The 11653-nt window shown below is 43.1% G+C and overlaps 4 protein-coding genes across 4 annotated transcripts; 3 read left to right on the top strand and 1 right to left on the bottom strand.

Moving 5' to 3' along the window:
* The first annotated feature begins 65 nt into the window (after nt 1–65).
* Nse1 (Non-SMC element 1) lies at nt 66–1622 on the top strand. Its single transcript, XM_071796489.1, has 6 exons — nt 66–380; nt 442–583; nt 662–857; nt 942–1055; nt 1122–1245; nt 1366–1622. Exons 1-6 carry the CDS (start codon nt 281–283, stop codon nt 1467–1469), a joined length of 780 nt encoding a protein of 259 aa, XP_071652590.1. The 5' UTR covers nt 66–280; the 3' UTR covers nt 1470–1622.
* Nucleotides 1532–3952, bottom strand: LOC139823804 (uncharacterized). The gene is made up of 2 exons (XM_071796294.1): nt 3566–3952; nt 1532–3479 (listed from the first exon to the last, which is right to left on the bottom strand). Exon 2 carries the CDS (start codon nt 3371–3373, stop codon nt 1625–1627), a length of 1749 nt encoding a protein of 582 aa, XP_071652395.1. The 5' UTR covers nt 3374–3479; nt 3566–3952; the 3' UTR covers nt 1532–1624.
* Nucleotides 3953–4122: 170 nt separating this feature from the next.
* LOC139823843 (uncharacterized) lies at nt 4123–8374 on the top strand. Its single transcript, XM_071796313.1, has 3 exons — nt 4123–4813; nt 4903–5807; nt 6196–8374. Exons 2-3 carry the CDS (start codon nt 5045–5047, stop codon nt 6861–6863), a joined length of 1431 nt encoding a protein of 476 aa, XP_071652414.1. The 5' UTR covers nt 4123–4813; nt 4903–5044; the 3' UTR covers nt 6864–8374.
* A 211-nt stretch (nt 8375–8585) lies between these two features.
* Cct6 (chaperonin containing TCP1 subunit 6) lies at nt 8586–11443 on the top strand. The gene is made up of 7 exons (XM_071796309.1): nt 8586–8836; nt 9163–9754; nt 9835–10170; nt 10257–10322; nt 10398–10620; nt 10707–10875; nt 10965–11443. The coding sequence occupies exons 1-7, from the start codon at nt 8700–8702 to the stop codon at nt 11035–11037; spliced, it is 1596 nt and encodes a 531-aa protein (XP_071652410.1). The 5' UTR covers nt 8586–8699; the 3' UTR covers nt 11038–11443.
* The last annotated feature ends 210 nt before the right edge of the window (nt 11444–11653 follow it).

The raw sequence follows: 11653 nt of genomic DNA on the forward strand, positions 1-11653 counted from the left end.
TCGGTTTGACGTCACGCGCGTCCGCGTCGTCGCTCACCGCCAGGATCGCCAACTGGAGCCCCACGCTTCTGCCCCCGCGCATGCGCGCGATCGAAACAAATGCTCGCTCCGAACGTGCCTCCCTGTACGCGCGTCGCGCGCAACTTGATGCACGAGACGAGCACGGCCGACGGCGCGCGTAGTTGTGCGTGTTGTGAATGCGTGGAAGAATCCCGCTTTTTGAGGTTAACGACTGCGTCACGTATTATTTTCTTCGGTTCGTCGAGACAATCGAATCATCATGGTTTACGGCAATAAACACAAGGCCGTTTTGCAAGCTATTATACACGAGGGGGCTTTACACGAAGATAACGGAAAGGATTTGATTATTAGGTTATTTGGTACGTAAGCTTGACTGTGTCGACACGGCACAGAAAATGTTACATTGGCGGTGAATTTCAGATCACAATAATACTGCGAAGGTATTGAGTGAGATAAATGCACAACTACGACCGTTATACATGACCATAAAGTGCATGACGTGCGAAGTTACCGGCCAGCTGTATTGGGTTTTCGCGAGCACGGTGCAAGACAAGAGTGCCAGGTACGGTCGTCAACTGATGTGATCGTACTGATATTACGGCTGGCAAAAGCTTCGCGGTAACCACTCGTCGTTTTTCAGCTTCCATCCTGAATTCTCGCAAGCCGAATTGGCTCTCTTGCGCAGCGTATATTCTGAAATTGTTACTTCAAGCAACGGCTATGTATCAAGTACGTTTTGCCTTAACTTGTGTTCGTCGTTGAATCTAAGACTGAGCAAGGCTGAAGCCGATGAGTTCTTACACGAAATGGTCAAGAGAAAATGGTTATACTCCAAGGTGTATATATATTTTTATATTTTACAACTTTGACGGTATACTTTTTTACAACTGACGGTTGAAAAGACATGGATTTTTTTTCAGGATGGTAAATATTATATGGGAGTAAGAAGCATAGCGGAGTTGTTGCAATATTTCAAGGATACCTATGAGAATAATCTTCAAATTTGTACTTTATGCAAGCAGGAACTTTTTTATGTACGTCGTTCTGTGAATATATAACGCACGTATCCTATTTTTGATTTTGTTATCTTTGTCTTGCAGAGCGAGAAATGTAGCACGTGTGATGCTGCGACACACGTTTATTGCCTGGAGAACTATGCAAGAAATCATGGCGGTCCAGCGGGATGTCCTACGTGTCATCATCCTATACCAGGAAATTATTCCAGTACGTTTCAATCTTTTTAATTTTATCTTTGGTTCTTAAATATTTTAATGATTTTACTATTATGTATATTATAAATGGTCAAATATTAATTTTTTTTTTTTTTTTTTAATTGTATTACAGGTAATGATGCCAAGGATGTTGAATGCGCACCACAAGTAGAAACAGACGTAGAGATGACACAGTCTAGTCAATCCAAAAGATCAAAACGGAGACATAAGAATTAATTCAAGATGCTACGTTTACGTTGTGACGCAAGAATATTTGGGATAAAACAAATGATGCAAACTGAAGAGTTACAAGTTTATTTTTCTATAAAATTATATTAAATTACTATGTATAATAAAGTTGAATTCAATATAATACTAATAATAATGCTTTATTATGTACATTTACTGTGACTCGCTTCGAATTTTTCTCTTAAATATTTCAGACCAGCCATAATGTTTACTTCATTTATATTTCGTGACACGGCGTCTTGCTTGTTTGTGTGACCGACACTGTTGGAAGCGGAAGATGAAACGTCATTTTCACCAGGAAGGGGGATATTCATATCGTCTGTTTGTTTTTGCTGTTCAGGCGTATATATCTCAGACGAGCCATATACATTTCGTGAATACGTGCTGGATAGATGAGTAAAAGGTGATGAAACGGTCGTTTGTTCCTGAGAAAAGGTCACAGCGGGAGTTGTTGCCGGTCCTCGTGTACTTTTCGACACGTCGTGGGAGCTGGTCGTGGCCGCGTTGTATCCCGGTAAATTGTTTTTGTCCATCTGACTCGTGCTATCGCGGTCTTGAGCACGGAAAACTGTCTCCGTACCGACAGACGCGTTACCGTCTTGACGCGTCTGTAAATTGGTGATAGATTCTTCAATGGATTTCTGAGAGTTACAAGTGTCTGCGTTATCTGGCTTTTCGTTTTCTTTACGAATCAACTGCTCATCGTTCTGAGAACAGTTGTAAAATCCACCACTCGTAAAATTATCATAAACTGGCCCAAATTCGTTAATTCTTTGCGCTCTACATTTATCTACCCATTCTTCTTGCGACATTACGCGCCAGTGATTCTTCTTGCCCAGAAGTTCTCCAAAGGCTTTTATCTTATCCTCATCCGTAGTTTCTTTTTCCTGGATAGATGCATCCACGACACTTGTGGCTACACGATCAGCCGTCTCCATAGACTTTTCAGCAGACTCGTCTTTATTTTCCGCAGATTTATTATACATTTCTTGGGCCAACTCCTCCTCCGTAGGCTCCGCTGGCAAGCCCGCTCTGATACGCTGTCTAATTCTCGCTGCCTTCAATCTATTCTGTTCCATTCTCTCCTTCAGTTCCTCGATCTCCTTCCGTTCCCTCTGCTTTCTCTCTGTCTCCTTCCTCAAGTTCGCCAGGTTTTCTTGCTGCTTTATTCTCTCCTCCTCGTCTTGCGAAAACGCGTAGTAACCGACGCCGTGCGCTCGCGCCTCGTCGAACAATATGTCTTGATAATGTATATCAGCTTTGTCCGCAAGCTTTCGCGTTTGTTCTTCCCATTTTCTTCTCATGATTTCTATCTCAGGTTCTTTCTCCTGCACAGAGTATTGCTCCTTGTTTTCCTCTTCTTCCTCTTCACCGAGATGTTTCTTCATTATTTCCTGCTTTATGAAATCATCCTTCTTCCGCATGTGGGGCAGATCCTCCCGCAAACACTTTCTCGTACGGCCAAAACAATCCTGATACTCGACCCACGTTTCCTCCGGCTCCAAGGGATCGTCTTCATTAATCGTCTCATCCACGACGTCTTGGTCGGGTTCGTCCAATTTATTCTCAAAATCGACCAAAAATTTATCGTTATTATTCTTTGATTTCTTCAACCTCTCATATAATCTTGATTTAGCTTCCAACATTAATTTTGACTTTTTGTGGGCGACAATATCCTCCGAGTCCATCCTCGGTCTCTTGGCCTTCTCTTCAGCACGACCGTCTGCAACAGTCTTTTTGCTCTTCTTCTTATTCTTACTCAACAGTGGCAGCGCTGTGACAGGCTCGGTCTTCAACTTGGCCTCGTTTACTTCAGCTTGTTTCCTCAACAGTTCTGCTTTCAGGCCCACCAAGGATGAAAAGTTGACGTTTATCTTTTTCGTCATGTTCATCTTTTTTTGGAGCGTATTCTCAACTTGACAATATCTCGGCAAGTAAAGAGAGCACTTGCCGCCCAAGTCCAGAATACAGACCGTCGATATATATATATATATTCCCCTGAAAAACACAAGATATTATTAGATCGAATTTACTCACAATCAGAACGACTCATTCGTTTAACGATCTGTCATAATAACACTTACGTGACGTACTTGACGGAAGGCTCAAGACGTATGCTTTACGTATGCACGTGAACAACGTGCGTAAATAAATTTCATAACGTTCCAAATAAGTGGAAACGTGGAACGTTTCTTCGAGACAGTTCGAGATGACAGACGAGGTTATGTTGTGTTTTGCAATCTGACCATAGGATATAACGTAACGCAGATTTACTAGTTTGTAGAGAGTGAGCGGCATAAAATTTAAATGATGGCAGGCATGTTGAAAATTTCTGGATGGCAAAGAAATAAAAAAAAATCGCAAACGACTTGTAGAAAAGAGTAAAAGTACGACCTAATAAATTAATCGCCACGTAAATTAATTGGAGTTTGGAGAATAAACCTCGACTCGATTTATCGTGACGTCACGTCTACCTCGTGCGAGAGCAAACCGGAGGCGGCCATCTTGCCCCGGCGCGCGTCTGAACTTTCGAAAGTCACGTGACGCGTTTGAAAGCGAGAGCGAGGTTGCACCACGTTGGAGGACGTCTTCGAAATTTTCTCTTTTTCACGCCCGTCGCGAAACTGCGAGTGCGAAACCCGGCGACATCCTCGAGGCCTCGAGGTCGTTAGCCATCTTAATTCGAATTCACGCGTACGGGCACGCCGTATAGCTTCCAAGTCGAGAGATTTGCGCGGCACGTAGATCGCTGGAAAAAAAGGGGCTGGAAGGGCCGGGGTGAAGCGAGACTAGCGAGAGGAAGGAAGAAAGGAAGAAGAGAGGACGCATTTCGAAATCTACCGATAGTACATGTAAAAAAAACCTATGTAAAATATCTGTAACGTTTATTAGAAGCGATACCGCAAGTCTACGGCATACATAACGCCAACTATAGATTTTCGGCGCGAGTATATTTCGGAACGCACCGGCCGCGGCACGGCACTCGCGGCTCGCGTCGCGTCGCGGTAGAGGTCCAGACTCCAGAGGTGTCGAGGACGTCCAATGGAAGAATAGGCGGAAGAGGAGGAAGTCAAGTCCTCGTGATCGTCGCGACTCGGCACTCGGCAGTTATCGCGCGGCGACGGTTATCTATCCGCAAGATCGATTCTCGATTGCCCGGGGATCACTCGCGTGCCCGTGCCGCATATCAAGGGCGCCCGGCGCAGTTCCGCCGTTTCGTTTCGTTGTCGACGTAGCGTCGTTGAGTCCTCGGGGAAAAGAAGAGCCTTGGAAGACGCGGAAGCACGCGGGACTACGAAGCCGGGTGGATCGGTGCGCGCGCTATTTCCGAGGTAAGTAGAGCGAGAGGGAGAGAGAGAGAGAGAGAGAGTTTAGTCGTTGGTCGTTCCTCGTGGTCGACGTAAAATCTCGTGATTCCCAGTGATTCCATCTCAGCCCGTTCGCGACTATCCCTCGCGACGGTAGCCGTGCGCACGCGGTTTCTCGGCAATCCGTAGCGGAGACCAGTTCCAGCAACAGTTAGCAGCAGCGGCAAGCCGGCTAAGGGCACCGGTCGGAGCTAAATGGCACCGCGCAGGCAGGCGAAGCAAGCGGCGGCGGAGAGCGTCGTGGCCGCCGCCGCCGCCGCCGCCGCCGACGGCAACGTGACGCCGCCGAAGAAGAGGAAGGTGGTCGCGAAGCAGGCTTCGGACGAGCCGAAGCAGATCAAGGGCAGCCAGGGCAGGACGACTCGGCAAGCGAAGGCGGCGAAGCAGGAGAGCAAGGAGGCTGGCGGGCCGGCTAGTACGACGAACAAGTCACGCGGTAAGCAGAAAACGGCCGCCAGTCCTGCTGCCGCTGCGAAAACCGACACGAGGAGCAAGTCTAAGAAGCAAACCAACAAAGAACCGGAGGACGCGACGGTAGACAACCATGCCGGCGAGGAGGTAGCCGAAAAAAGGACTCGCGGCGGCAAGACCGCGACTACGGCAAAAAAGGCGGGAACCAAGGCGACCACGGCGAAGCCAAAGGCCAAGGCAGCACCGGCTGCTAAAAAGCAAAAGACCCGAGCCACGGATGAAGAAGATGCTGGAGATTCCGGGAAGACGGCCGCTGGTGCGAGTCCTGCGAAGAGGACAACTCGTCGCATGAAAATGGTTGTGGAAAGCGCGGCGCAGGCAAAACCTCCTGCAAAGGCATCTAGGAAACGCAAGAACGCGGACGAAGCTCGTCTGGAGGCACAAGCCACCAAGGAGGAGGAGGAGGAGGAGGAAGAGGAAGAAGATGAAGTAAAGGCGGCCAAAAAACCTCGCAGCAGAGCAAAGAAGGTGGAACCTGATGATGCACGTAAGTTGCTTCTTTTATCTCGTCAGATTTGCCGGTGGTGTCTTTGGTGATGGTCACAGATATATTTGCAGAAAACTAGAATGGAAGAATTTTTATTTCAAAGTTTTAATAAATTTTTGATAAATTCCAACAGTGTTTCAATGAATTTTTCAGGCATCCTGTATAATTTAGATGTGCACAAAATAATGAACAAATTTACAAAATGTACTGATCGATATATTCAAGGTTTTATCAATGTTTATTGTGAACAAAGGCTTTCACATGGCTGACGTTAAAAAGTTGTCAATGTTTGGATACCATTTGCCGTGTATATTTGTTTTAGAAAAATTTCTATTACCTGTGCTCGTTGAGCAATCGTGTTACGTATACAACTTTTTGTCATTTGTAGCCATGACGACGTCCATGAGGGGAAGAGCCAAGAAAAATCCGGCAAACAAAGTTGCTAAACCACCGCCAGAGGAGGCAGAAATCAAAAAACAAAATGGCAAGGAACAAAACGGAGCGGTACAAGAAGACACGTCAAAAGCAAAAAATTTGAAAAATGCAAAGAAAGGAACGGCAAAAAAAGCTGCTCCTAGGGAAAAACTTGTTGCTGCGGCAGTCAAGGCCGATGAGCAGCAGGCTCAAGCAGAAGAGGCAGCAGCGATCCCTCAAGTGGTGGATGTCAAAGAAAATGGAGAAGCACACGTTGTGGCAGAGCTCAAACAGAAAAGGAGAAATGCGGGGAAAGCGATTGCAGAAGCAATGAATGGAAAAGTTGAAGCCAAGAAAAGACAGAAAAAAGGACAAGCGGCTGCGACGTCTATTGATGATGAGAAAGAAGCAACAAAGGACGGAACTAATGAAACATCAGATAATGAAAATACCGAGGTGAATGTGGCACCAGAAATAGAAGAGATTGACATCAAAGATGTTGACTTGATCAAAGATGACGAAGTCTTACAGAGCGAAGAAAAAGCAACCGATTTTAATGATAGTAAAGCAGACTCGACGAAAAATGATTCAGACACATCGATTAAAGAAGGGGAAAGATCAGGAACTTTTTTGTGCTTTTAAACAAATACCAAACTGTTACAAAGGATAGAATGGCACAAGCCACAGAGGTTGGAGGGAAATTTAATAATATTTTATATTTGTTCAATAGACGCACACGGAAAAATCGCGCTTATATGGGGTAGGAAGAAGGAGGGGGGGGGGTAATCTGATGTTTTAATATATTTATCGAAATACTTGCAGCGTAAACGGTTGAGTCTCAAGTCCCTGATCTATCGCTGTAGTCATGACCTAGGGGGTGATTTTAGTATCGGATCACAGGGAACTTGATGATATTCTTAGGATATTTATTTTTTTTTTTTTTGCGAGAAAAAAAAGCAAAGGATTTATACACGAAAGTTTCACACCAGCGTCTGTATTATTGTGTAAGTGCTTGTAATAAGCGTGATAAAGCGTGTTACCGGAAAATGTTTCGAGCAAAACATATTTTTTTAAAGATGTCTTATCGAAAATGTTTAATATTGGATTTTCAGCTATATATCGATAACATGTAGTGCCATAAAAAAAGTTTTTGATAGGCTTTGTGCGATATTCTTGATTCCTATCTGGGCAGCATCTGCTAAAGTCTTACAAGAGTAAAGATCTATTATGTATAAATAGTAAATATTTATATGTATAATAATAATAATTATAATTAATAGTAATATGTTAATATTATTATATATTATAATAAATATTGTTATCGAACAAACTGCTGTCCATGTAGGAGTTGGTACGTTACATATTTTTCTAAAAGGATAAGCGATACTTGTAACGCGCGCACACACACACACACATACACATATGTACACATTGTTTCCGTTTCTCTAGTCCCGTAGTTTTACTTCAAACATTTATTCTTCTTATTAACGATGCAGTTAATCAAACGTGCTTTTAACAAGAAAACTTCGAGTTTGCAGCTTCGGGCTTTTATGAAACAGAGAACCTTTTTGATGTTAAACAAATTTTGTATATTCTTTTTTTTTTTTATTACCATTAGACTACGATTATACTTAAAATGTCATTGGGCGCGTAAAAGTCAACAAAGCAGTCTGCTGCGCAGTTGACAAACAGCAGCTCGTATATCATTGGGATGCATATACGAAATAATAACTGTACGCTGTATTGGAACTAAAATTAAATACTGGAAAATTGTATGTTTCTATCAACGGGCGGATTTTCATCCTCTAACGATACTCTACATTTTGCAGTTAACTATCTGCTGTTGCCTTAAACGCGCCCATTAACTAATCAGAATGTTTGTAAAAGAAAGTTTAAAAAAAAGATTGTACATACGTCCGGATTCTGACCTTACGCATTTTGTACGATTAAATATTGCAACATTACAAGCGTTCTGTTTAATAACAACCATGTATGTATAATACATTTACTTCCAATCAGCAAGACGTTTAAGAACGTGCGTGTATTTGTGTTTCTGTAATGTTAATATTCCTTACATTATATATATTACTATCCTCCACTATAAAATATTTTCCTTTCTCGTGTGTTGGAATAAATTGATTTTGTCTTTATAAGTATATGTTCTTTTGGGATAAACCCGTGATCGTTGATACTTGTAATAAAACCCCGTACCATGTGAACGTTTAAGTATTCGTATTTTCCCGCCTCCTCGTAACTTCCGTTGGCAACGCGAGTTGTGTTTAATTTCATGCCAAGTCCACATGTTCGCGCGAGAGCGCCGCGGCCGCCGCGCTGAAGGCTGAAGTCTTCCGCTTCCACACTTCCACGCCATTCCACGGACAGCAGGGGCAGGACAGTCGCAGAGGCAGAGACGTCGAAGGTGCGCCAAGCGTGGTATTTACGATCGAAAATATAAAGAAACGAGGAAAATTCGCGAGGATGGCGGCTATCAGTCTGTTGAATCCGAAGGCCGAGTTTGCCCGGGCGGCACAGGCTCTGGCGGTAAACATCTCCGCCGCGAAGGGAATTCAAGACGTGATGAAGACCAACTTGGGGCCCAAGGGAACCATGAAGATGTACGTATCCGCGCGTTCACGTGTCGTGATGATCTCGCCGCTTCGCCGAGGCTGCCGTCCGCTCTGCGGTTCCCCGCGTTTATCTCGAAACTCTTTGACTCCGAATGCCCGTGCGCGAGGATGTCCAGCAACCGTGAGAAACGTGGCCGTGGAGCGACGCGCTATTCCGATTCCGCGTCATTCTCCTTATTAGGAAATGACTTACGAATTGCCGGCGAGAAGCGAGAAGAGGCGTTAACGTTACCTTCTTTGATTTATATACTTTTGGTAATGATTTGGTTTATAATAATATCATCATGCTAATTTTGAATGATTTGAATCGTCAGGCTGGTTTCTGGAGCTGGAGATATAAAGATCACCAAGGACGGCAATGTGCTCCTTCATGAAATGCAGATCCAGCACCCTACGGCATCTCTGATAGCAAGAGCGTCCACCGCTCAGGATGATATGACTGGCGACGGCACAACCAGCACTGTACTGGTCATCGGTGAACTGTTAAAGCAAGCCGATTTGTATATAACGGAGGGGCTGCATCCTAGAGTGCTCGCGGACGGTTTTGACTTGGCTCGCGCCAAGGCATTAGAAATCTTGGACTCGATGAAAATTCCAATCGAGCCTGTCAAAGAGAGCCTACTGGATATCGCGAGGACCTCGCTCAGAACAAAACTTCACCATACCATGGCTGACAAATTAACCGAGATCTGCGTGGACGCTGTGCTGGCTATCAGGCAGCAGGGCAAAGAGATCGACTTGCACATGGTCGAATTGATGGAAATGCAGCACAGAACGGCGGACGATACCACTCTGATTCGTGGTATAGTCACTGACCATGGAGCCAGACATCCAGATATGCCGAAAAGATTGGAGAACGCATATATTCTGACCTGTAATGTGAGCCTGGAATACGAGAAAAGCGAGGTATGTGATGTTGCTAGATGACATCAATAATATTAAAGACATATATTAGACATATAATTTTGTGGATTTCCATTCCATAGGTGAATAGTGGGTTCTTCTACAAGTCCGCGGAGGAGCGCGAAAAGTTGGTGGCCGCCGAACGTGTGTTTATCGATAATCGCGTGAAAAAGATTATCGAGTTGAAGAAGAAGTTGTGCGACGGAACGGATAAATCGTTCGTCGTGATAAATCAGAAAGGGATCGATCCGTCGTCTCTCGATATGCTCGCGAAGGAGAACATTATCGCTTTGCGCAGAGCCAAGCGCAGAAACATGGAACGTCTGGCGCTTGCGTGTGGTGGCGTAGCCATGAATTCTGTGGATGATCTGAAAGAGGAGCATTTGGGATGGGCCGGCCTCGTGTATGAACACGTTCTGGTAACGTTCTGTACTTTGATTAACAAAAATGGGAGTTGTCACACAACGGAGAACGCAACTTTTTACAACTTTTAATTTACTTTCAGGGAGAAACTAAATATACCTTTATAGAGGAGTGCAAAAAGCCAAATTCCGTAACTATATTATTGAAGGTAACGCAAATGATTATTTATGCTGACGCGCACACGCGCGACACAAATATTCTTATTAATATATTGATGTTCCAGGGACCTAATAAATTTACATTGGAGCAACTCAAAGATGCTGTGCGTGACGGACTTAGGGCAATAAAGAATGCTATCGACGATCGTGCGGTCGTTCCCGGAGCCGGAGCCTTTGAGGTTGCGGTTAGTCAAGCCCTCCAACGATACAAAGAGCAAGTGAAAGGAAAGCAACGTTTAGGAGTGCAGGCCTATGCCGAGGCTTTACTTATCATTCCGAAAACTCTCGGTAAACATAATAATTATTAATTTCTAATTTTTCCTAATACTGTCAACATTATCGTGATTAATCTTTTTTTATTCTTTCGATTTCAGCCGTTAATAGTGGATTTGATCTGCAAGACACGATCGTTAAATTATTTGAGGAACACACCGCTTTAGGAGAACCAGTAGGCGTGGATTTATCTACGGGGGAAGCTATAAAACCCGCGGATGTTGGTGTTTATGACAATTATAATGTAAAGAAACAAATTATCAATTCTTGGTAAGATATCGTCGAAAACATGCTGTTAAATATTTGGTGATTTATATGCGCTGCAATAACTTCTATGGATAAATTTTTTTTACTTTCAGCACGATAATCGCCAGTAATCTCCTTCTAGTTGACGAAATAATGAGAGCAGGATTATCTTCACTAAAGGGTTAACATACCGCGGCAACTCTTGTGAAATTAAAAGTAAAAGGACCACTAATAATTTTTTTTTTACGAAATCAACGTATATATTGAACATCATTTATTTTGCGTTTAATCTGTTAACCAAACACGTCGCTTGATTTCTTGCTTTTAACGTAAATATTTAATAACACGATAATATGAATTTTCACATTGAACTTAATAAAATGATGTTTTCGTAAAAAAGTATTTTATTTACTTACAAAATTTCACAACGTCGAAGTCTAAGCTGAGGAATGTACAAAATATCTTTGAAAGTATAAAAAAAAGTCAGATAATGTATAAATAATGTGAATGCCACACGTCATATTTTCAAGAAAGAAAAAAATGCTGATGCAAAAAGATACTGATCATGTAAAATAAATCAAAATATACTGGTTTCCTTGCTTTTATGTTAAAGTAGTAAGTTTAAAATATGCTTAAAATGGAGCTCATATACTGGTCGATTTATAAAAATTAAAAATATTTATTTACGGTATGGTACATATATTTACAAGGTTCTAAAAACTACTACATTTACAATAGTAGAACGCGTGTCAGTCTTTAATTTTCACAGAAAAAAATTTACTATTTTCTATTATATTAAAAT

Source organism: Temnothorax longispinosus, chromosome 1 (assembly GCF_030848805.1).
Source record: "Temnothorax longispinosus isolate EJ_2023e chromosome 1, Tlon_JGU_v1, whole genome shotgun sequence".
Taxonomy (NCBI): Eukaryota; Metazoa; Arthropoda; class Insecta; order Hymenoptera; family Formicidae; genus Temnothorax; species Temnothorax longispinosus.